Source organism: Archocentrus centrarchus, chromosome 17 (assembly GCF_007364275.1).
Source record: "Archocentrus centrarchus isolate MPI-CPG fArcCen1 chromosome 17, fArcCen1, whole genome shotgun sequence".
NCBI classification, from domain to species: Eukaryota; Metazoa; Chordata; class Actinopteri; order Cichliformes; family Cichlidae; genus Archocentrus; species Archocentrus centrarchus.
In genome coordinates, this window is record NC_044362.1 from 35,136,123 (window position 1) to 35,161,855 (window position 25,733).

Below are 25,733 nucleotides of genomic sequence, written 5' to 3' on the forward strand. Positions count from 1 at the left end.
TAACAGTCCGAGGAAATGGAACAAAGTGGGTTAATACTGGAGACTGGTAAGTTGGTGTTGAAAGACACAGTTTGTGATCAGATATGATAAGATCCAATGCAGTTCAGATAAAAGGAGTTACTCTGGAGCAGCAGACAAGGTCCAATGTGTGGCGTTTGTATGAGTGGGAAAGTTGACATCAGGATGTGAGATCCTTGGTGAGTGGGTCTGTGGCATTATCCATATGCACATTAAAGTCACCCAGCAAGATAAAATTGGGTGACAGTGAATAATGAGGTCAGACATGCAGAGAGCTCATTTATAAAATCTGAGTTTCTTTTGGGTGGACGGTATAAAACTGCTACAATCGTGGGCACAGCTCCATTTATCTGCAGGGCAATACATTCAAATGAGGTAAAGTGGGGTACAGAGACAGACGAGACTTTCCATTTCTCCTGGTAAAATGTCGCAAGACCACCTCCACGACCGGTGTCACGTGACCGAGACATGTAAGCAAACCCAGGTGGAGTAGCTTGGTTCAGCTGGGAAAAATCATTATTTTGCTGCCATGTCTCAGTTAGACACATAAAGTTCTTATGATCAGTGATGCGATCAAAGAGCAGAAGTCCTTTGTTGGTGAGTCAGCGAGTATTCAGGAGTCCACAGCCGATAATGTTTGTCACCGGCGCGCCATTGGCCGACCTGGCTAGGCTAGCCAGGACTCTGCACTCAGCAGTCCATCTGGGTTTCATTAGTGGTCGTGGAAAAGTTGACCAGAAGGTTCGTATCGGTTTGGTGTCAGTGCAATACTTCCAGCAGGAGCCTCAGTGAATACATCTCCTGTGGACATGCCAGGTGACGTCTGGGTGAAGATGCAGCACCAGTGGAAGCGGCACAGCTAAATTAAACCGAAGTTGTAAAAATTCTGAGTATTGGATTATCAATACCGCCGGTTTCCATAACAGGGAAAGAATGATCCAAGTGAGTCCAATCCATGTAAACAACTTGTTGGACCACATTACTGTGGGGTTCAGAAGTAATCAAAATCATAGAAAATTACACCCAGGATAGCAGCAGCCAAACGCGCCAGCATTCAGCCCGGTGACTGATGCAGATGACACCTGTGGAGGTATGGAGACGTCCAGGAGAGAGGGCAGCGGACCTTCTGACGAGATTGTTTAACACAGTCTTGGAGGGTGAGGAATGGAGAGGAAGTGCACTGGGACTGATTTTCAGGAACGAGGCTGATGAGCAGCTGCTGAACCTCAGAGATAGGAAGCTGATGAGCCACAGCATGAAGATCTGAGAAAGAGGTGTTGAAGCTTGGTGCTTGGTGAGAGGTGATGATCAGTGAGCAGCAGGATGGCTTCATGCTGAGAAAGAACTCTGCGATGTTTGCTGAGAGTGATAATGGAGAAGTTAGAGAAGGTCAGAAGGAGCTTCACTGAATCTTTGTGGATCCAGAGAAAGCAGATGATAGGCTGCTGAGAGAGGAACTGTGGTACTGCATGAGGAAGTCAGGAGTGGCAGAGAAGAATGTGAGAGTGGTGCAGGACATCTATGAGGACAGAGAGGAGCTGTGGTGAGGTGTGTGGTAGGAGTGACAAGTGGGTTGAAGGTGTGGGTGGGATCAAATCAGGGACCTGCTCTGAGCTCCTTCCTGTTTCAGTGGTGATGGACAGGCTGACAGCTGAGGTCAGCAGGAGTCTCTGTGGACTCTGATGTTTGCAGATGACACTGTGATGTGCAGTGAGCCTGGGGAGGTGGAGGTATGAAAGTCAGTAGAAGCAGGACAAAATCCACATGTGTGAATGAGAGGGAGACAGGTGTAAGAGAGTGAAGGTGGATGAAGGTGGAATACCTGGGGTCATCATTACTCAAACATCCCTGACAACAGCAGGGTCCAAATGCTCACGCTGACAAAACTTTGGAGAGAACCTGATGGGCCTGAAGCTTCCAGGATCCTTTCAATGGAGAGTGTCCTCTGCTCCATCCTTTGCTCTTCTTGTCACCCAGGGAAGAGCAAAGGAGGATGGAGGAGAGGAGCAGCTGATGATCGGGCCGTCACTGACTGCAAAAGAGTTTAGTCCAAGTATGAAAAACCATCTTCATATTTAAAATGAGTTAGTCCCCTGATTTCTGAGCCTCTGGACACGGGGTGCATAAAAACATCTGGACCAGTTTTTTATGGAACGCCATGAATTAAAGCTGAAAGTTGGCCCTTCAGTCCCTGCAGCTCGCTCATAGGGGGGCAGGGCTGTGACCACAGAGGGCCAGATTAAAAGCTGTTTACTGACTGTGGCTAAATTAGTGTCATTTATTTATAATTTATAATCAAACACATGGCTGTGGCAACATGGAAGTAACATTAAAGTTGATTCATAATAAAAATGTTAAAATCAGAGATAAGATAGTGTTTATTTGTCACATGCACAGTTATACACAGTACAATGCACAGTGAAATGTATTTTGTACCTGCAACCATATATACACACACATATAAATAAGAAGAATAAAATAAAAATAAAAAAAGTAATTCACACTATACACTATACTCTATATACTATACACTATACACACTTTTATAAATTATAATATAAATTATAAATAATATTTACATTGTGGACAATCATTGCAAATATCTGATATTTTGTGTTTCAACTGTAACATTTTAGTTAAAAATGACACAAAAGAAGCTGCGAGGATGTTCTTGAGATGCAAATTTGATGTTGGCAGTGGTTAGTAGTCCAGTTACTGCAGCTCTGCACGACACTCAAATATGACCACAAATGTTAAAGATGCCCCCAAAGAAATGAAAGGTTCCCTGCTGAGCGCGTCCATCACGGCGGGTTTAGTTTGGTGACACGCTGCCTGCAGGTGTCCCTGTGGGAGCTGATCCAGCTTCATGAAGGTTTGATGGAAGAGCAGCTTGTTGAATTTTGCAGACCAACTTGAGTCCAAGGTTTTTAGGCACATGACAACACACTGTGTCTGCCCTGTTTCCTCATGGGTCAAAGTTCAATACTAAGTCAAAAATGTAAAAAATTACCACAAAAAAGTCCAAGATTGATACAAAGAAGCGTAAAAAAGCATAAAAATTTTTAAATTTGTTATTCACTTTTGGATCTGCTTAAATAAGGTACAAAATAAAGCGAGACAGCGCCTCCTGCTGGTGCTTAATGGTACTGAGCAGCTTCAAAAACATAAAACCTTTTTATCCGGCTGAATACCTCAGTGAGCCGAGGTGTGATCAGAAAGGCTTTCCTTGGAATTTCAAATGTATTTAAACTTTCTGGTTTGTTTGATGGACGTCAAGTTTGTGTTTAAAGCCAAAAGAGTCCCGATGAGTTGAATCTTCATCACAGAGTTAAATGGAGTGTGAAGAGGAGGAGCAAAAAAAAAACCAGCACAGGGGGAATATCAAAGGTTTATTGGTTATCAGTCATCAATAAAACAAACGTCAGCAGATTCCTGATCAGTGTTTCAGCTGCAGAGGGTCACATTAATCTTCCACCTGCTCATCATCACGGCTCTGATTACATTTTCTACAACAATAACTAAAGAAGAAATAGACAAACGCACAAGTTTCCTCCTTTTTATCATTTCTAATATCCTCCTCTGTATCCTCCACCTCCCCCGTAACCACCTCCCCCTCTATAACCGCCTCCTCCGTATCCTCCACCTCCCCTGTAACCACCTCCTCCACCACCCCTGTAACCACCTCCTCCACCACCCCTGTATCCTGATCCACCTCCTCTGTATCCCCCTCCTCCTCCATATCCTCCTCTATAACCCCCCCCCCCTCCTCCATATCCTCCACTGTATCCCCCTCCTCCGTATCCTCCCCTGTAGCTGCTTCCTCCTCCTCCTCCATCAAAACGAGGCATCTTTGGAGGTCGTGGACCGTCACCCATCCTGTACAGACACACAAACAGAGAAGAGGAGTCATCAGGAGATGTGAATATTAACAGAGGAAGATGATGATGATGATGATGAAGCAGAGACTAAAGAAGATCAAAAAGAGTCCAGGTCATGGCTGTATTTGGGGGTGGGGGTGTACCTCTGGTTGTTGGCCATCATGTTGAGCCCGGCCGCTGACGGTTTGGAGACGTGTCTGATGATGTTGAGGAGCCGCTCATTGGTTTGGTCCATCTGTCTGATGTACTCCGGGTCTTTGGTCACCTCCACCACCACGGCCTCCAGAGCGGCCCGCAGAGCCAGGATGCCCCCCGCCACCTCGTGAGGAACCTTCAGTTTGATCCTGCAAATATTAAAGGTGACAGGTCACTGAGACTGTGCATCATCATTAACGAGAGCTCAGACGTCAGACTGCGACGCTCTCTCACCAATCGTCAAGCTCCACGATCTCCCCGTTGGAGGTGATCTTCTTGCAGGCAAACAGCAACAGCTGCAGAGGACTGACCAGAGTCATCCCTTTGGCCGAGATTGCTCTGGTTCGGATCTGACAACATTCAGGAAAGTTTCCATACTTACAACATAATCTCCAAACCACCTGAGAGATGCTAAACAAGGATTCTCATTACTTCCACTGAAATGTTGGCCAGCGATGCTCTGACAGAAAACCTAAAGAAATAACACAAAAATAAAATCGTGGCGTTTGTCTCACCTTCTCACTGAAGACGAAGAACGGCGATGGGTAGATCATGTCGTGACTGCTGAAGGGACAGTTGACGGAGGACTTGTGGATGAGGGCGTTGCGGCCTTCGGTGGTCAGGATCTTCCTCTTCTCTTTGTGGTAGCAGACGTTGGGGTACGAGCCGAAGGTGAGCAGAGAAACCACCACGTCCAGGTTGTTGTCCGGTCCCACCGTGTTGAACATCTGCGTCATGAGACACTCTGAGGGGAGCGACAGCACAGGTGAGCTCTCTGCAGGTTCAAAGGCAGCTTTATGTGTCAGAGTGGTGTGTTCGGGTACCTTCGGGGAACCCAGAGTTCACCAGGATCTCCTTCAGCTGAACTTTGGCCTCCCAGGTCATCCTCAGAGTCGACATGTTGAGACGTTTGTGCTCACAGAAGCGACTCTCCGCCTCCTCCCCGTTAATCCTGAGCATGAGCACGACAACAAAGTGTTCATTACCTTTGCAGCTGCTGTCCAATCGTTTCAGGGAGAAAAACGACACCTCGCGTCACTGTTTTGTAACTTTACCACTCTATCAACAAAGTTACTTGTGCCCTGCAGCTGACGCTGTTAATCTGTAAGCATAGGTGTAGGAACTGGGGGGGGGTGTATCCCCCCCTATATTGGAGACAGACACATTTTTACCACCCAAAAATTACACTGGAGGAGAAAAATACTGAAACCTCGCACGCTTTTATTTTGAAGGCGCAAAATAGCGTCATGTCACTGTGCTCCCCCCCGCCCCCCTCTGAATGGCTCTGAGTGTTTGGGAGGCGGAGCCAGCGGCAGGAGTCAGAAACTCTTTGAATGAGGTAAAAACGGTCTGTGGGAATGTTGCCGTGAACATGCTTGTTTATAACGTCTTGTTGTCACTTTACTTTCATATTCAGGATAAAGTTGACATCCTGGACAGGAAGTCAATTTGCGAGCAGTTTGTGGCTGAAAATGAGAGGCGGACAAAACGTTTTGGCTCTTTTGACCAATGTTTTAAACCTTTTGTGCGCTCCGGCAGCTGTTTGGCCACTTATTAAATGCAGGGCTGTAAAGTTCAACGGCAGGCACACAGCTTGTCTATTAAATGTGAGAGGTATCACTTTTATTTCTGTTGGTTATTATTTTTATTGATATTTATTTTTATTTATTAGATTCTGTTTGCTGGCCAAACAGAGTTTCAAACTCAATAGGTATATTTTAATAGCTGTTTTTTATTTAAGGTTGATATTAAAAAGTGAATAATTTGTTTATTACATTATCTGTGAGGCTTCTTTCATGTCAGAACGTTGTTTAATTAAAGAACCAGTTCTGTTGACAGTCAACCATCATAAATGCATTTTTGACTAGTATTAAATGTTTTCCACCAATAAAACATATCAAACTTTGCACTTGTGTGTGCTAATAAATTATTTTTGTGCTACTAAAATATTTAGCTTGCTTGTACCAGTGCGGCCACCTGATAAAGTAAGCGTACAGCCCTGAATTACACGGTCATTATGCTTGATAAGACTCAAGTCATTTTGTTTGGTGGTTTGCCCACATCTGATGATTATAAAACATATACATATGTAAATCACACATGCAATAATACAGGTGTACACAACACTATTTTTCCAAAAAACATTTGAAAAAAGAAAGTAAAAGATCACATAGCAGTTTTTTGCGCTTTGCTCCGAGTATTTATGGATCTGTCGAGTTTCTGATATGTGCCCCCCCCGCCTAAACAGTAAACTCATTCCTACGCCCTTGTCTGTAAGTAAAACAGCCCACACAGACCTGACATCGTCCCAGGCCTGGAACACAGACAGCAGCGCCACGTGATCCGAGAAGCGACTGCCAGCAAAGTTTCTGTGCACGAACCCGAGACGTTTTCCCTCACTGATGAACGGCTCCGGGAAACACGAGGCCGCCGAGATGGTGCACATCGCATCGCCGACGCTAGAGGGAGACACGAAAATGAGAATTTAACTTAAAGACAGGATGCCGAGACGTGAATCAGAAGGCAAAGAGACGAGAAACTGACTGGAAGATGCAGCCCATGATCATCATCTTCCCCAGCCGAGGCTCGATGGGCAGTCGAGCCAGAATCCGCCCCAGAGGAGTCAGCTCATCGTTGCAGTCCAGAGCGTCCAGCTCTGAAACAAACACCCAAACTGTTCATCGAGTAACTCCAAAAACTCCATTAAAAATTACTGTAATGCTTCATTTTATCCACGAGACTGTATTTATTTCAAAGCTTTAGGAACATTTTGAAGAATTAGATTAATATGAAATATAAAAAAATATAAATTAAATTGTATTTAAAAATAAAACCTTTAGGCCAGTAAAACTCTGAGTCACTGACCTGGGCTGTTGGGTTGGACACTGAATTATTATTAATATTAATTATGAACATGTCACCATCAGAACTTCTGTCTTCTGCAGCAGGAAACATCAAAGCTCAGGACAAACCTGAGAACCTCATTGCTTCATGCTCCTTTAAAGGCCCGCACACACACACACACACCCTCATCCAGCAGCACATACACCGTCAGAACTGTTTTTGGCTCCTCCTGATGTAAGAAAGAGTAAAGCCTATTTTATGCCTTAGTTCAGGCTGCACGTACACCTTATTGCTATATTTGTCATTACTGTACTTGTGGCCATTTACTTTTGTATTTAAGCAAATTCAATTCAATGTTATTTATATAGCGCCAAATCACAACAAACAGTCGTCTCAAGGCGCTTTGTATTGTGGGTAAAGACCCTACAAATGTTTTCTTTAAAATAATTTTAATGTAATTTTAGCATGGCCCATGAATACAATGAAAGGCTTTAGTTCTTTTGAAAGTTTCTAAAATGGAAACTGGGCGGTTAATTTTAAAAGGTGTTTTCTCTTTTAAATATTCATTATTGCTCATTAATAGAAGTATTTCTTATCCAATTACTTGATTAATCAACAGAATACTCAATTACAGGGTTTATACAGGAATCCTAGAGTTCAGTTTACTGCCTTTTACTAACTATTTTAGTGCCTCTAAAATATTTTTACTACCAGCACGAAATCGATCAGCAGCCTTTTTTGGGGTGGCGGTGGATTCACAGCACTAAGATGATCGCCCATCTCTCACCGAAGACAAAACTTTATTCCACTTACTTGAAGGTGTAACTGTGACTTTGTCTGGACTAAGACCTCATACACATTAATATTCCAATATTTAAAGAAGACTCAGGAAATTTGAGAACATAAACAAAAGACAATGAAATTCACGTTTCACAAGCCGATGATTTATTTTCCAGTAGAATATTGGAATACCGGTTTGGTGCTGAGGTGTGACAGTGATACTTGTGCTCGTAGCTGACCTTGAGGTTGCAGTTGCAGCGCTTTGTGTAGCACCAAAAAACATGAATCCGCTGCTGGTGAACGGTGGATGCTCGGTGTGATTTGATCGCCGTCACACCGTTTCGGGTCAAATTTATATTTTTTCTGCACACTTTACAAAACGCCTCTCGATCATTCCCCATGACCGGTTTAACCCTCTGGGGTCCGAGGTACATTTGGCCATTTTTGACTACTTTTGTTTGTAGCTTTACAGTTGACCTTAGAAACTGTTTACCTTGTTTGGTGTCATTTTTTTAGCACAACCTCATGTGTGTGACTGTATAGTTATTCTTTCATTTTGACATACTGTATTAACACATTGGACTTATAATCACATACATTTTTTTTTACTTTAAAAATCACAAACATGCTTAACAAATCATTTTTACAACTTAGAATGCAAATAAGTTGTAAATTTTCAAAACTTGTGTAAAAATATAGTAAATAATAAAGTTAAATACAACTATTGACATTAAAATGCAGGGAAGGCCTCAGGTGTTTTTGTGTACAACTATTTGCAGGACTCACATTAAGATGCTACACAAATTATTTATGCCACCTCAAAAAACAGTTTCTGTACTCCACAAGACTGAGTAATGTTGTAATGTTGTCTCTTTTACCACTTTTTCATCTGCTCCTCAGCAGCCAAATGCACCCAAATGCATCGTGTTACTGCATAATTTTCTGATTGTTGATATGGTGCATTTTTCCACCAGTAGGAAAGGTGTTGTCGGGAATTATTTTGTTGTATTTTGTTTATATTAGCAAGCACTTCCTGTTAGCGAAACTCACATTGTCACCGTTTATTTCTAAACAAAACGCGCATCGAAGGTGAGGACGATATACAGGAAAAAGCATGGCATAAACTATTGGGCATAACTCTGGTTTTACTTGGTCTATCAACGTAATTTAAAAACTGGTACATAGTTTGAAGTCTGCACTTTCGATTCATGGCAGCAATTCAATTCAATTTTATTTATATAGCGCCAAACCACAACAAACAGTCGCCTCAAGGCGCTTTGTATTGTGGGTAAAGACCCTACAATAATACAGAGAAAACCCAACAGTCAAAACGACCCCCTATGAGCAGCACTTGGTGACAAAAACTCCCTTTAACAGGAAGAAACCTCCATCAGAACCAGGCTCAGGGAGGGGGGGGGTCATCTGCTGAGGGGGGGCTGAGGGGAGAGAGCCAGAGATTAATATCAATTAATGATTAAATGCAGAGTGGAGTATAAACAAAGTAAATAAGGTGAATGAAAAGAAACAGTGCATTATGGGAACCCCCCAGCAGACTAGGCCTATAGCAGCATAACTAAGGGAGGGTTCAGGGTCACCTGATCCAGCCCTAACTATAAGCTTGATCATAAAGGAAAGTTTTAAGCCTAATCTTAAAAATAGAGAGGGTGTCTGTCTCCTGAATCCAAGCTGGAAGCTGGTTCCACAGAAGAGGCGCCTGAAAGCTGAAGGCTCTGCCTCCCATTCTACTCTTAAGTATCCTAGGAACCACAAGTAAGCCAGCAGTCTGAGAGCGAAGTGGCGATGCTACGTCATCTAAAATCAGCGATGTCATTTTGACGTGCAAGCGCGTCCGTGGACTCCAGAGGGTTAAGCCAGTCTTTGAATGCCAGGTCATCGAGCCAAAGTTGTGAAAACTTAGATTTTTCCATGACGAGGTGCAAAATGACTCCGCACATGCGCACAGCAGATCGGACAGCGGAACCAATCGAGTCTATCAACATCAGCTCAGGTCCTGCTGAGCAGTTATATTTCTATACAGATTTTATAGTTAAACTTAAAAAGTCTGCATCAATGGAAAACTCTAAATATATTGAAGGGGTGATGAAAACTTTACTACCAAGTCAAATTCTGTTTGTTACCTTTTAATAGCCTTAATTTGAGCTCATTTGATTTACTACCTTTTACTACCCCGCGGAAACCCTGAATTACTGAAATAACTGATAGCTGCAGCTCTACTGCTCATCAAAAATAAAATGATGAGGTTATTAGCCTACATGTCTAACAGTCCGCTGATTATATGTGGTGTTCCTCAAGGCTCCCTGTTTGCCCCGTTTTTGTTTCCTCTTTCATAACTACAGCATCAGTCACCACTGCGATGGAGATAATACAAAGTCACACGTCCCCCAGCTAAGCACCAACACTGGCACCAGTGATCTGTTTACCTACCAAGAACTGAACTCCAATTGCCAAGATTAGACAGATTAGGGGCCTGTTGTACCTTTCAGAGTGTGTTCAGCCTCGATGACGGCATCCAGCGGCGGCGGCTCGATGGCCTTGGACAGGAAGTGCCCGATGCCTCCGAGTCTCAGCAGTTTGATGCTCAGGGCAACTTCATGCAGTGGAGTCCTGAAAATCTCTGGAGTCATGTGAGTCTCCAACCTGCAGAGCCACACACACACCTGTTCACACAACACTGCAGCCTACGGTGGGCTGAGGGTGGGGGGGTTAACGGGTCTTACCTCTCGAAACGAGCACGGCTGCAGAGGTGGAAGCAGAACCCCGGCCGGACTCTGCCGGCTCGACCTTTCCTCTGCTCTAGGTTGGTCTTGGAGGCCCAGACGGTGGCATAGTTGGTCATATTGTTGTGGGAGGTGAAGAGCTTCACTTTCTGCCTGTGACGACAGCGACAGTGTGACGTTTAACCTTTAATCCCCTCAGACACTGATTTCAGGAAGGAAAAGTAGACGTCTGAAGGCTCACGGTCCGCAGCAGTGGCACACTTACTTGCAGGAGTCGATGACGTAGACGACGTCATTGATGGTGATGCTCGTCTCTGCGATGTTGGTGGAGAGAATCACCTGAAACATCAGTGTGCTGTTTAGACACGCTCAATGCAGCGTTTTACATCATTTAATGCTTTTTTATTAAAGGCTCTTTTCTATATAGAGGTGTGTAGCATGTATCTGACATTGGCAGCTTCTTCACATCCAGGTCAGCTTTGCTGTGATTTAACTGATATGCAGGTAAAAAGGATACAGGCCGCTCTGTGTGTCCTTCTGGCTCACATATTGATTGTTAATGTGCGTTGAGTGCAAATCCGAGCAACACGTTGATGACTGCAGTTCACTTGATGGCCACGGGTGTCATTAATAACAATTTTATAAGCTCGAGAAGTGACCTGAAGGCTTTGAAACGATTAAAATGCCACAAATTAAAATGAAAATAAAAGTTTTTAGTGTTTTTACACCACTGACCTTTCTGATGTCATCAGGAACTGGATCAAACACCCTCCTCTGCTCCTCCCGAGGTATCTGAGAGTGAAGCGGCAGGATTCGGTACCGGCCGCTTCCTGAAACAACAAACAGCATTTTTAAAGTGTCCTCACACGATGAGTGACAAAACTAAAAACACCAGCTGGACTGTCGCTGAATCCATGTTCAAGTTTAACTTGGCAGAGCAGGAAATAAATAAATGGAGGCTTCCAAAAATCATATCATTGGACAAACAAGCTTGAAGAAGTCTCTCCTGCTTTTCCCCTGCAAGACCCAGAGTCTGAACCAAATGTCGGGGAAGACGGTTCCACCCACCAAAAAGTTCATCAACAGTGACGTAAAGCATTTAAAATTATGTAAATTTGCATTTGAGGCCATCGTTGGTATTTGTGATGCGTACCAAAGTGTGGGTTGCACTCCAGGTGTTTCTGCATGGAGTAAATGAGGTTCCAGCCGGGCAGGAAGACGAGCACGGCACCGGCCACCTGCAGCGTCTCGATGTACTTCAGGAGCGCCTCCACCAGCTCGAAGGATGTTTCCTTCTCGTTGATCTGAGCCATCGAATGCTTCGTCTCCGGCGTGTACTCCGGCCCACAGATCACATTACAGTTAGTCTGCCGAGAAAAGACAGAAGCATTTTCTCCGTGTCAGCAGACGTTTAGATCCGGATACTTTAAGTCCAAGTTGAAAAAGTTTCTTACGTCGTCGTCTCCTCCCTCCTCATCTTTGTCCTTCTTCTTCCGGTCCATTGGTGGAGGGACAAACTTGGTCATCTGGATGCAGTCCTCCAGGAAATACTCTGCAAACAAAGAAGAGTTTTCAAGTTGCAGAAGAACCAAAGCCATTATTCTGCTGATATAAACAGTGAATTTTTATTATACTGATCATTAATGTAAAAACAGTTTAGGGTCAGTTTCCAGCACAAGGCTTTAGTTTAGAAAAAACAAGGCAGATGCACCATCCTTCCTTACATTTAGGAATGTGGACAGGAACAAAGGGGAACATCAGGAATGGGACAGCACGTAGGACTGGTCCAACCAGGCAGGAACCAAACGTGGGACTAACTTTTCACCGTATTTGCAGCCAAACCTCTTGGCTACGCCCAATACAGCTGATATTTTTGGCCTTTTTGGTCACAGATTGTTTATCATGAGTTACAGAAAATTCCAAGGACAAGTGCCCCTGAAGACATTTCAGTGTCCTGCACACATGTTTTTAAAGGGCATTGTAATAGTTTTATAGAGATAAACCTGGCACGCACTGGTCTGATCTTGGGTGAATGTATGAAACTTAAAATGAACCCCAAAGATTCAGTAATGTTTCTACACACAGGTGAGGCAGGTGAGTCGGAGGTACCTTGGACGGGGAAGGTGCGTCCGAACACCTCGATGACAGGGCAGTTGAAGAAGTACTCTCTGAACATGGTGGTGTCAATGGTGGCCGACATGAGAATGACGCGGACGTGGGGGTAGGCCTGGACCACGTCTCTGAGGACCACCATGAGGAAGTCCGTCTGCACGGACACACAGAGGGTCAGAGAGAGGAACCTGCAACACCACTCAAGAGGTGCCCCCCAGGTATTTTTTGCTCAATAAGCTTCTGAAAAATCAGTGAATACGTGGACTCACGTTGATGTCTCGCTCGTGGATCTCATCAACGATGACGTGGCTGATACCACGGATTCCTGCTTCGAGCTTCCGCAGCAGAACACCTGAAACACAAAACACACTCATAGACGTTCATGACAGAGTCGTTACATATCTGTTCCCCACTGAACCTTCTCTGGTAGCAGCTCATGAGATTTCTGGTCCAACCAGGTAACCGACACCTTCACTGCTTCTTTATCGAACAGGTCATTGAGTTTTCTGAGAGTGGTTTCCGTACCGACAGTGCAGAAGAGGACGCTGGCATGGGGTCGAGGGAGGACAGACTCAAATCGGACGCTGTAGCCGCAGCTTTTCCCAAGATCCTCTGCTCTCTCGAAGGCGACTCTCTCAGCCACAGACACAGCGCTGATGCGCCTGGGCTGCAGAGAAGGAGGAAGTCAGCACTGCTGTGTGGACTGGCAGATTTTCAGGGTACACTGAGCTCAAACAGCGATGAAGTGGAGTTAGAAATAGCAATGTACTTTAAAAAGACAGCAGCAGCAACAGGGACTGACTGGAGTTAACCTGTAACCTTTATAACCTTCACATTTTATTAGTTACACTTAAATTTGCTTCATGGAATAAAATAAATGCTGCTAAAAATGTATTCAGCTGTAACATTGGTTCATCGGCTGTTCTGATAAGGAACTGTCACAGTTGGTTAAATTAGCTCAGCCACGTCCGTATGAGAGGATTCCTCGGCGGCGGGTGTTACCTGGGTAACCACGATGTTGCAGTCGGATGCGCGGCCCCCCTTGATGAAGCGATCCAGGATGTACTGAGGAACTTGAGTGGTTTTACCGCAGCCCGTCGCTCCTCGGATGATCACCACAGGGTTTCTCTCGATGGCCGCCATGATCTCATCCTCAAACTGTTTGACAGGCAACTGCTCGCGGTCCATCAGGATCTGAACGACAGCGTCTCTTAAGCCTTGCTGCACACACTGAGTATAGCAGATGCAAAGGTAAAGAAACTAAACCGACCTTCTGCAGGTTTTCGTCATGCTCCAGCTGGTAAGTCAGCTCGCTGTGCAAGTCACCACTGATCTGCTCCGGAGTGCACTGAAGGGGTTAAAGAAGGCTTTTTTAAGGTGGGGTTTCACCACGACTCGCTCTGAAGTTAGTCCACAGTAAAGTTTTGGCAAGAAAAAGAGTTTGAAAGGAGAAGGGAAGAGCTGCACGGCTCTGAAGACACTTGGTTTTACTTTTCAGCACACCCTACGGGCCTCTGAAATTACTGTCCTCCTTCATCTGACAGACTACTACAACTTCATTCCCTTCTCCAGCACATTTTCTGAATACCTGCCAATAAAGAGCAACAAGCCAGCAGCTGATGCAATTTAGGAAATATATTTCTCTGTCAAAGTTTTCAGGGCTTTTAAGACTCACGTAGGCCAGTGGCCCCTCATCAATGTTGCTGCTGGTCCAGGGGTTCCAGTTGACCTGAGGCGGCGACCAGGGAACGACTCCGGCTCCGGTCTGACGCTGCGACGGCTCGAACTGTGCTAGCTTCCCCTGAGCCAGAGACACTGGGCTGCTGGGGTCCGAAGGCTGGAACATAGAAGAACCTTCACGTTACACACCAAACTGAACCTACAGTGGCTTGCAAAACCATTCATACCCCTTGAACTTTTCCATATTTTGTCACATTACAACCACAAACATAAATATATTCCACTGTACATGCACCTCACAATCGTTTCACTACAGCTTTGTGCTCATTTTGACAATGAGCAGGAGTTACAGGCACACTCATCACATAATTTCTGCAGAGCTTCTACCAAAGGGGTTTCACTGGTTTCAGATCTGGTTGCTGTGGATGGCACAAAATTCATTTTCCTGTCTAAAGCAGCCATAAAGACATGCACGATGGCAAGAGTGAGAGCAGACGTTTGGGATTTCAGAATAAGGATGTGCAATTAATCGAATTTTGATTTTGGCTCCAAACGATCACAAAAACAGTGTAATCAACAAAAAACAATTATTATTAAAATGACGCCACTTTACGCTCTGCAAGTAAACTCTCAGGCTGGAATTATGCTTCTGCATTGGGTCTTTGTGGGGCTAACCGTAAACCCCTCTGAATCTGACGCAGTAACCAATGGTGTAACCTGACTTGTTTTTTTTTGGCGTAACCTGACGTCCCAGGAAATCTAACACCACATCAGGTTGACTCAACAGTTCTGATTGACCTGTTCAGCACCGCAGATTCCTTCTGTGCACTTCTGACTACTTTTCCCTGGAGTTTTTGAATTTATCAGTGAGAGAACAATCATCGTCTCAATATAAGGAATAATAATCATAGCATTAATATAAGGACTCAAACACCAGAAAACTCCTGTAGGGAGCTGAAAAAAACTGACCCAGGAGGAAAAAAAAGAGTCCATCCATCCATTTCTTCCACTTATCCAGGGCCGGGTCGTGGGGGCAGGAGCCTAAGCAGAGAAGCCCAGACTTCCCTCTCCCCAGCCACTTCCACCAGCTCATCCAGGGGGACCCCAAGGCGTTCCCAGGCCACCAAAGAGATATAATCTCTGCAGCATGTCCTGGGTCTACCCCGGGGCCTCCTCCATGTAGGACATGCCCAGAACCCCTCACCCAAGAGGCGCCCAGGAGGCATCCTAACCAGATGCCGAGCCACCTCAACCGGCTCCTTTTGATGTGGAGGAGCAGCGGCTCTACTTTGAGCAGCTCCCCAATGGCCGCACTCACCCTATCTCTAAGGGAGAGACCAGCCTCCCTTTAGAGGAAGCTCATTTCTGCTGCTTGTATTTGCGATCTTATTTTTTCGGTCACGACCCAAAGCTCGTGGATGGAGCTTTGGATGTAAGGATGTAGATCGACCGGTAAATCGACAGATTTGCTTTGACGCTCAGCTCCCCCTTCACCATGACAGACCAACGCAGCATCCGCATCACTGCAGAAGGGGCCCCCGATCCGCCCGTTGATCTCCCGCTCCCTTCTCCCGTCACTCATGAACAAGACCCCGAGATACTTAAACTCCTCCACTTGGAGCAGGAACTTGTCCATGAGCCGGAGATGGCACTCCACCCTTTTCTGGCTGAGGACCATGGCCACAGATTTAGAGGTGCTCATTCTCACGCCGGCCGCTTCACACTCGACTGCGAACTGTTCCACTGTGAGCTGGAGGCCCCCCCCTGATGAAGCCAACAGGACCACATCATCTGCAAAGAGCAGAGATGAGACTCTGAGGCCACCAAGGAAGAAGCCTTCTGCCACCTGGCTACGCCTAGAAATTTTGTCCATAAAAATTATGAACAGAATCGGTGACAAAGGGCAGCCCTGACGGAGTCCAACACCCACAGGAAACGAGTCTGATTTATTGCCAGCTATACGGACCAAGCTCTCTCTGCGGCTGGGAAAAAAAAAAAGAGTCCTGGCATTTTATTTCAGAAGACCCCTATGGAAATGTCAACAAGGGAACTGTTTACCCTGCACGGGATAGGGTTACCGGGACCCCAGGCTGGAGCCAGGCCTGGGGAGGGAGTTTGAAGGAGAGCGTCTGATGGCCGGGCATTAGCCCGTGGTGCCCAGCCGGGGACAGCCCAAAGAGACGACATGGGCGCACCCTCCGGTAGGCCCACCACCCACAGGAGGGGTCGTAGGGGTCGGGTGCAGTGTGTGTTGGGTGGTGGCCAAGGGCGGAGGGCCTGGTGGACCAATCCCCGGCTATTGAGACTGGCTATTGGGACATGGAAAAAGAGTCCGGGAATTTTATTTGTTTCTGTCAGCCACACCGCAAGTGAAACACCGGGACACGACCGCAAGGTGATTAACACACGGTGGGATCTGCACCATCCACAAGCTAAGTTTATTTATAAAGCACTTTAAAAACAGTAACCACCGACCAAAGTGCTGTACATAAAACACATCAGGACAAGAGAAGATAAAATTTAAAAAAGGTAAAAAAAAAAAAAAAATCAGTAAATAAAAACAATAAAATACACAGTTTATCCTAAAAAATAAATAAATAAATAAATAAAATAAAAACAAAACAAAACAGCAGCTCATACTAGTCAAAGGCCAAATGAAAAAGATATGTCTTAAGAGCAGATTTAAAATTGGCCAATGACGAGGCCTGTTTAATGCCCAATGGCAGTGAATTCCAGATTTTAGGAGCTGCCACAGCAAAGGCTCTGTCTCCTCTGAGCCTCCGCTGTGTCCTTGACACATCCAGGTACAGCTGGTCAGCTGATCTGAGTGACCGGGAAGGAGTATGTAACTGCAGCAACTCGGTGAGATAAGGTGGGGCAAGGCCATGTAATGACTTACAAACAAATAAAAGAATTCTAAAATGGACAGGCAGCCAGTGCAGTGAGGATAAAACAGGAGTAATACGCTCCCTCTGCCGTGATCCCGTCAAGAGCCGCGCAGCAGCATTTTGAACCAGATGTAGACAAGATAGGGAAGCCTGGCTAACACCAACATACAAAGTGTTACAATAATCCAGCCTAGTTGTGCTAAAGGGATGGATCACTACACAAACATCACAGCGCTGCCAGTATAACCGGCATTTGCTGCCAGTATAACCGGCATTTGCTGCCAGTATAACCGGCATTTGCTGTGTCGGCCTCAATAATCCTGATTTAGTCTGAGGCTGAGCATGTTTCCTGTTTGCTCTGGGCTATGGCGGTAGGGACGGTAAGGAGATATCCCTACCAATATTTGCTCTGCGGGTGTGATTAGCACCAGACCCTGAAAACGTCCCCATCAACGTTGATACCAAACCTTACAGTACATGTACAGGATCTGTTCAGATGCTGTGGCAATAAAATATGAGCAAATTTATTTGGTCTAAATAACTTGGTCCTATTTCTTCCTGGTATTATTAGTCGATAACTGGCATTATATTTCTATTTATTTATTGTGTTTCATTTATATCATATTTATTTATGTTGCAATTTACTTATATATTTTTAGATTTTATTTATATATTCTGTATTTTCAATGTAATATTTATTGTCAACAGATTGTAGAACTGCACTAGATTTCAGGTATTCACTGTTTTTTAAGGTCAATAAATGCAAAGTTTAGAAAGTCAGTGAATATTCGTGTTAAATAATCGTGATTATGATTTTTTCTGATAATCGAGCAGCCCTACTTCAGATCATGGCAGAAGTCGAGATTCATTAGACCACACTGCTTCCATCTATTTAATATCTGCATTTGCAGGGCAGATTTGACTGACGGAGACCGAACATCACGTGTGCGAATGTTTTTGTGCGACTCACCGGTGGGGGGACGTTGACTCCAAGCTCCTGGACCACAGTGGCCAACTGCTGCCGAAGGTCTGAAGACACGTTGACCTCAAACGCCTCCAACTGGGCAAAAACCAACAACACAGTTTTTAATTTCCAGGTTTTAAAAATGAGCCACGTCACAGTGTTTATCTGCGTTTCTTTTGGCGTACAGTTTCTCCTTCCTTCTTCTTGGTGACCCCGGAGTACGCCTCGATAACTCCCAGGTGATACAGCTGTCGGACCAGAGACAGAGCGCACGACTGAGCCGCCAGCTTCTTGTTGGAGCCGTGCTCTCGAGCCGTGATCCCTGCAGAGCGGAGTAAACCGAGCAACGTTTTACGTTAAACATAAAGTGGCTATTTTTACATTTTTTGTGCTCAGCTCATGATTCTTCTGATCATATTTGTCACATGTTAATCTGCTCTATGAGGTGTGACCAAAACCTTCTGAGAACAGGTTCACGGAGACCAGAAACCTGATTTAACCGTTTAATGGTAAATGGACTAGTTCTTATATAGCGCTTTTCTACTCTGAGCACTCAAAGCGCTTATACAACATGTTTGCATTCACCCATTGATACAAGCACTTCCATATGAAACTTAGCTAAGTGCTTATTGTCTAACATTCACACTCATTCATATTCCAACACTTGCGTCAGAGAGCAACTTCAGGTTCAGTATCTTGCCCGAGGATATTTTGGCATGCAGCCTGGAGCAGTCAGGAATCCAACCGCCCCATCCTTCCGATTAGTAGGTGACCTGCTCTACCTCCTGAAATGAACTGATGATTTTCTCGGGTTCATCCAGATGGGTTCGGACCACAAGGCTGAAGGCAGCGTGGCAGGTGAGGAGCATGGACGTCGTTTTGTTCAGCACTCACCGAGTTTTGAACTGAATTGAAAATTTGTCTCATGTGCTACTTTCCCACCGCCGACGTTCCGGAGCCGGAGCAAGTTCCCGTGCCGATCCCAATGAACCGGCGAAACGATTAAGAATGGGCCCGCGTTCCCACCGCGTTTCTGTGAACTGCTCCTTTACGTATGAGTGTGGGCGGGTCCTCGTCTGGACACGGAAGCTGAAGCACACAAACGTGGGAGAACACGCTCTCCTTTCTGTGCTGCAAATACGTTTTAGGGTCCAAACCAAACTACTGCAGCATCTGTGTGCAGCACAGAGGGAAACACAGACAGTGATTAGAGCAAGACGACAAGTACGCACTTTGTGTCCTTTTATCTGTGATATGAACTGATACAAAGCAGCAAGTTCAGCCTTAGAGCCCAACCTAATTCACAGCCGTGAAAATCACTTCGCTTTTCTCATTAATACACATGTAATATGGTAGAAAACTTGATGTTGAGACGGCAGAGTCACGCCCTTCTGCCGCTTTCAGCACGGGTTCCTGGTTCCAGACCAGCTAGTTTGCGGGGCCGGAACTGAAACCGTTTTTCGGCCGAGCACTGAGTGTTTCGGCGGTGGAAAACCCGCCTAACGGTTCAATTCACGGCTCCGGTACCCTGTTGGTGGGAAAGAGGCTATGGAGAACATTTAGAGGAAAGGATCTGATTTCTGTGGGCCTCACAGTCCTGAGGCAGGAGATGTAACAGATCCATTGAGAGATTAAAAAATAGCAGCTGTGCTGGAAACGGCCCAGGTGCACACGAGGAGGTGAGCTTCATCGGCTACATTTAAATCTGGTACAGTTTTTGACTTCTCTGGAGCTGTTCATCACACCTCCTATTTCCACTACCTTTTACTTTCTCAGGACAACCGGTGCTTTTTGCTAACATGTTTGAGCCTCAAGTGATCAGAGATGTTTTGATGTTTTGTAGGAATGGATTAAATTACAGTTCTGACCAACATTCTTCTGAAGGGGTCACAATGCAGCAAAACCTGGCTGAGCAGTATTGTTGTGCATTATAACAAAACTCCTCAAAAACTGTTTAAATGCTGTAAATATTCATTTCTTCCAATCTTCGTTTCCCATGAATGTGGCTTTAGTACAGCCCTCTTAGCAAGAACACCGGCACTTAAATCAGTCGTGTGAAACAGACCTCTGGAAAAAAACGTTTATTTTTTCTTCCTTAAACCATTAAAGCTGCATTCACTACATCTGATTAGCTGAAACTAACATCACAGCATTTATGAAGAAACATCTGAATCTTACTTCTGCCGAGCTGCTTCACAAAAAGCTGCATCTCTGCTATGAAGCTCCTGCAGACACAAAGACAAGCATCACAGCTTCACTTCCTGTTTACCAAAATAAAGGCCTCAGACAAAGAGGAGCGTGAGGAGCTGAACTCACCTGTTGTGCTCTCAGGAGGAAGCCTGTATGTTTTTCTGCCAGACTTTGGGATTTTTAAACACCAATCAACAGCTTTGATTCTCCTCGCTGCTCTCTGCCCTGCGGTGAACAGTGACACCAGAAATCACAACCAGACGCCACCAAGCCTGAGCTGCACCCATGAGACAGCTTTAGTGCACCTAAACGCTGCCCCATGTCTTCCTTCAGTGTGGTTGTGAGTTCTGGTGTCACCTCGGTGTTCTCTGATGGAGCAGGAAACTGACTGCAGGTTTAACCTCCTGAACATTTCACCAGCTCAATACTGATTTTAACAGCTGCCATTTCACTGTAATTTTCCTCTTCCAACCATCCAGTTCTAAACTTTTCACCTGTTTATCAGACAGGTACATTTTCAGAAACGGCCTGTTTTTGGGTGCAACGTTAAAATGATTCAGCTGCACTGGAAACTTTGGCCAGTTTTCCAGACTGTTAAAAACAGAAAACATAATAAACATTTATTTAAATGATTTTGCTCAAATTATTAATTTGTGCCTGACTTTTAATGTGCCAACACGCTGTGCAATTTCCGCAATCTTTTACATTTATTAAGGCCACATGGATCTAATGAATTGGGAGAGAATCAGAAGCTTTACCATGAACGGATTTGTTCATCCGTGATCCAACTATGGCCTTCCTCACCCCTGGTAGGGTATCCCAAGGTAAATTCATCCTTTAGGCTCAGCCGCCACAGGTAAGGCCATGATGATCTGCTGTCTGACCTGAAACTGGCCAATCAGGAGCTCTGCTGTGGGTAGCAGGCTGCGAGTGATCCCAGGAGCTGTGGTGCCTGGGTCAAACTGCTCCTGGTAGGGTCTCCCAAAGCAATCTGGGCCTGGGTGAGGGGTTGGACCAAAAAAACCATCCTTTTTTTCTGGAATGCATGTTGGCTGGTTAGTAGATGAAGGAAATCCTGAATTTCTGACAGCGTTAATTTATCCCAAACGGCCTTTGAGAATGAGACTGTTTCAACGGCCAGCTTTGAGCCTCCTTTTCACCTTCAGGACCTTCGTTCTGGAGCCACAGCCACAAACATGACTGAGTCTGACAGGTGGGAAAGGCAGAACTGCACAGCGTGTACCCGGCTTTACTCTGCAAACTTCTGGCCTTTAAAGAAAATGTTGGTACAGGACACGTTTTCCGAAAATGCTGAAATGAACTAAGATACTTCAAACTTTGGGTTTGTCAGGTTTCTTCCTGCTTTAGCTCTCCTTCTTGTTTAAGGCTGAATTGGCTGGTGCCTGTACTCTGAACAGTTCAATCAAACAGTGAGAGCTCTCTGGTGTAACCAACACACTCTGGAGCTCTCTGGGTTTACAGCAAGTCCAGCAGAAAAACACGCAGGAACGTCCTGAGCATCGACTACCAACTGATGGATGTCAGCTCTGCAGTGCAACACACACCAGCTGGGCCATCTTCAAGCCAGTCTCACACATTTGATGTGCATTAAGAGAAAGATGATTTTCAGAAGTATGGAAAACAGCTGGAAATATGACTGTGGATGATCCGTTAAGACCCAGCTGGTGTGCGTTGTCTTTAAGAGGGAATGACCTCTAAAAACTCTTCAATGAGGAAAACAAAAGAATTCAGAAGGCAGCAGAAAATAAAAATGTAAAAAGATGAAGAAAAACAGAAAGGACGTCTATAAAACCCTCGTGCACCTCAATTAATCAATCTTAGTCCCATTTTATATAAACTTGAAAAAAATTACAAAAAAACATGAAGGAAAATCTGAGAATTACCACCTGACACTTGAAGCCCCGCCCAGGGCTCGCTCGCCAGGTGAGGTTTCAATTATTTGTGCCAAAGCACCCCCCCCCACCAAATCACACAGAAACAGCCATTATGGAAGCAAATCTGGGACCTCAGCAGCCACCTAACAGCAACAGGTGGGTCCATCCTTCCTAAGATCACATTTTCCAGTAGATTTCTATTCAGATTTGATATTCTGGTGTATAATGTCTCTGAGCTGAATGACTTGCTCTGCGGGCGGCACAATCTGAATGTCTGAGCATGCAACATAAAAGCAGGTCTGTGGCTGGAAGGCCGACAGTGAACTCCAAACCAAATCCAGACTGATGGAAAAGGAAGACTTCCAACAGACTCAAATAATTCAGTGAAAACAGAGAAATCAAAGTCACAGCTGCTTTTTGCCAATTTCTGCCTCACTTTTAGATATCAAGAACTTCTGATGAGCATTTGTTGTTAGTTTTAAACATGTAGTTATTAACTACACAGCATGATGGAGCAGCTCTAGCTCACTGAAACCAGTCAGACTGGATCTGGTTTGAAATTTCCAGCCGGTCTAAAAGCCTCCAAGTTTCCTGATCCAGACCTGTTGTGGTCCGGTCCCACTTGGCTGTATTTATACTCAGCACTGGTTTTCTCCTTCTGGAAGAACTGGTTCAGACGAGCCTTGGCGTTCTCCAGGGTCCAGTTACCGTGAAGGTTAGCATTCAGATCCACCTCCTCTGACTCCAGAGTCTGCAAACAGAAACACAGGTGGGAGGACACTGAGTGAAGGAGAGAGCTCAAGGGTGATGAATATTTGAGCATGAATCATGGCTAAAGTTATAAACAGTAAAAGGATTCCCTCTGTGGCAAAAGATGCTCTGAATACTCCTACACACTTGCCAAGCACCGGGTCCACCCTCTGCAGGCTCTTAGAAGACTTAAAGAGGGAGGCATTAATGATCTGGTCCCAGACATAGAACGAACTCAGAGGGTAAACATCTACACCCACTGTGCCCATGTCTCAGAATAAAACTGAACTGGAACTGAGAATATCATCATCACGATTTATCTGTACAATAAAATAGCTCACAACTCTTACATTAAGGTGCCATTACAGGAACTCAAAGACCTGCACTGCCTAGTAACGCCTACAAAGACCTGAATGTGAATATGACCGATAATTTTCACAGCACTCTAATTTGTAAAGGTTTTGTACCGCCTGTGCTTCCTGTTCATCTCTCTTGGCATAATACTCCTTCAGGTTGGCCCCTCTGTCCCACTGAGCTCCTCCGTCACCTCCTCCTCTTCCCCAACCTGAGCTTCCTCCTCCTGCATAACCCAGTCCGGTCACTCCTGGAACCGGTCCACTCGTGCTGCCGCCCTCTAAGAAGGCAGAGGCAGAAAGAAGTCATCTGAATACCTGAACCGGTTTAATCCAACTCAACTCACCACATTTAAGTAAGAACTTGTGGTGTGTTGAGTTAAAGCCATGATTCCACTGTTACCTTGCTCAGCTTTCACTACAAGGTGAGGCGGTAAAGGGCCGCTAGAAGGGAGGTTTCCAAAGCTGTCGCCTCCTCCTCCTGAATCAGGTTGATCTGCGTCAGGAACGCTCACCTGATGGCAGAAGACTCATTAAAAAAAAAAAAAAAGAGACAAAATCAAAGAAGATCAGGAAAAACAGGAACAGTTTCCTGACCCCAAGAGCCGGGACCTCTGCTGCATTCATCTCCCCGATTCGGACCAGATAGTTGACAAAATCCCGGGCAGCATTGGTCTGAGCATCCTTTTTGTTGGTGGAGTTTCCCATCCCAATGTAGTTAAAGCCATCGACTCGGACCTGCAGGTAGGAGAGTTTAAGATGAGCAAAAACCTCAGAGAGTTAAACTTCCTGAAGTCAGACTGAACGCTCACCTCACACATGAACTTCTGCCTGTTTTTGTTACCCGCTGCTCGGATGTCATAGTTCGGAGTCAGCTTCTTCTTCCCACACCAGGCGTACAGGAAGTTCTTGACGTCTGCCATGGTGGACCGACAGGAGCGGGGCCTTCCTCTTCTGTGGACCCGTTACTCTGAGAAACGACAAACTGCTGTCAAACTCCTCGATACACAGATTATCTCTGGAATTTACTGTTAATATTGTTTGGAGTCACAAGGAGACAAAAATCAATAAGTATTACAATCCGACTCCACCCAGGAACTGGAAAAATGTCAGCTTTGCTGCACTGAGGAATGATACTATCTCGTCCAAGAAATTACACAATTTCTGGGCCAAACTTTGGTACCGGCGTCGCTGCCGGCTGCTCACCACCTTTCAAGATTAAACTTCAGGTTCTTCCCCAACGAGCCTTCAGTGGCGATTAACACATGCAACCATGACTGGATGAATCTGAGTTACTTTACTGAACAGAAATCTAATAATTAAATTAAGTAAATCAAGTCCAACCAACTTTTTTTTTCTCCTCACCTCATCTCTTGGGGGTGCATTCACTGAGCTCAGTGGCCAGTGTTTATGTCTCGTTTCCCATAAATGTTGCTGTCCTTATGTCTGAATCTAGCGTCACTTACTGTACAGCAGGAAAAGACCACTTAAAAATATAAATGAAAAAAGAAAATACAAGAAAGTCTATAAAGAAATGAGGGGTGGCTCGAAACTTTTACACAGTACTGTATTTCTTTGATTTCTTTGCTTGTCTGCCACAAAAATGGGGTGAAATAACAAAATCAGGAGCCTAATGCAAACTATTAAGAGTCATTAGGACAAATGAAAACAGCACACACACGCGCACACACGCACGCACGCACGGTCATTTTTGACAACTTATTTTTGAAAAGCTGCAGTTTGAGTGTGTTTTTAGTGAAGTATCGTTTCATATCAGTGTGTGGACGGAAAAAAGTCTCCACAGGAAGAAATTCATTATTTTCTGGCGGAAGTCAAAGCGCGCCAACCAAACTCTACCCAAAAATCTGCACAGTCTCCGTTTTCCTCACCCAGAGAACACATCAGGACAAACAGGCGCAACTGCATAATTAAAGGCCGTCTCCGCCGTGATTCGGGGTGGAAATGATAACAGCAGCAGCTCGCCTGATTTTCCTGTGAACATGTCAGAAAAACACGCTGCTAGCATTCACCAGATTCAGCTTTCTGACGTTTGGCTAGCATTGAAGGCTAGCCTGACAGTGTTAGATTAAATTGACGCTTTATGCGCACTTCTTTAATGTGCGTGTCTGTAACCTTCCAGTCTAGCTCATACAAATATTATTTTCAGATAAATGTGTAAAATTAACCGAATCAATTCGTGCCAGCAGGCTAACGTTAGCTCCCAGCTAGCTACTTAGCACCCGCACTTACGCTAACATCGCAATGCATTAAAAGAGAAAAGCAGGTCCAAACAACCTGAAGGGTTTTTAACTCACCGTCGGGTCAGAATAACAAGAAGCAGCTGCAGCCTTCAGCAGCACGGCGCCGGTGATCCAGCAGCGTTAGCTTCCTTGGGCGTCGATTCACTATCGGTTGAAAACCTGCCGCTCGCTTCTTCAGCGCCTCCTC

The 25,733-nt window shown here is 45.1% G+C and overlaps 1 protein-coding gene across 1 annotated transcript; it reads right to left on the bottom strand.

Annotated features, from left to right (window-relative positions):
- Positions 1–3,394: 3,394 nt before the first annotated feature.
- On the bottom strand, positions 3,395–25,733 carry dhx9 (DEAH (Asp-Glu-Ala-His) box helicase 9). Its single transcript, XM_030752803.1, has 28 exons — positions 25,601–25,733; positions 24,098–24,255; positions 23,883–24,023; positions 23,689–23,800; positions 23,400–23,566; positions 22,785–22,933; positions 20,276–20,322; positions 18,283–18,419; positions 18,104–18,193; positions 14,241–14,402; positions 13,836–13,913; positions 13,568–13,759; positions 13,091–13,232; positions 12,835–12,917; positions 12,563–12,719; positions 11,908–12,005; positions 11,607–11,820; positions 11,189–11,283; positions 10,719–10,792; positions 10,454–10,606; positions 10,213–10,373; positions 6,636–6,747; positions 6,389–6,550; positions 4,916–5,043; positions 4,607–4,836; positions 4,326–4,441; positions 4,040–4,240; positions 3,395–3,894 (listed from the first exon to the last, which is right to left on the bottom strand). Exons 2-28 carry the CDS (start codon positions 24,206–24,208, stop codon positions 3,585–3,587), a joined length of 3,822 nt encoding a protein of 1,273 aa, XP_030608663.1. The 5' UTR covers positions 24,209–24,255; positions 25,601–25,733; the 3' UTR covers positions 3,395–3,584.

What these genes read in the sequence shown, in the direction of transcription:
- dhx9 (XM_030752803.1), bottom strand. Translation starts at nt 24,208, where the DNA reads ATGGCAGACGTCAAGAACTTCCTGTACGCCTGGTGTGGGAAGAAGAAG. An exon ending in TGTGAAGCAGCTCGGCAGAA is followed by an intron (nt 18,420 to 20,275) that starts GTAAGATTCAGA and finishes TCCGCTCTGCAG; the next exon opens with GGATCACGGCTCGAGAGCAC. An exon ending in AGGAGGGAGGAGACGACGAC is followed by an intron (nt 11,821 to 11,907) that starts GTAAGAAACTTT and finishes TTTTCTCGGCAG; the next exon opens with ACTAACTGTAATGTGATCTG.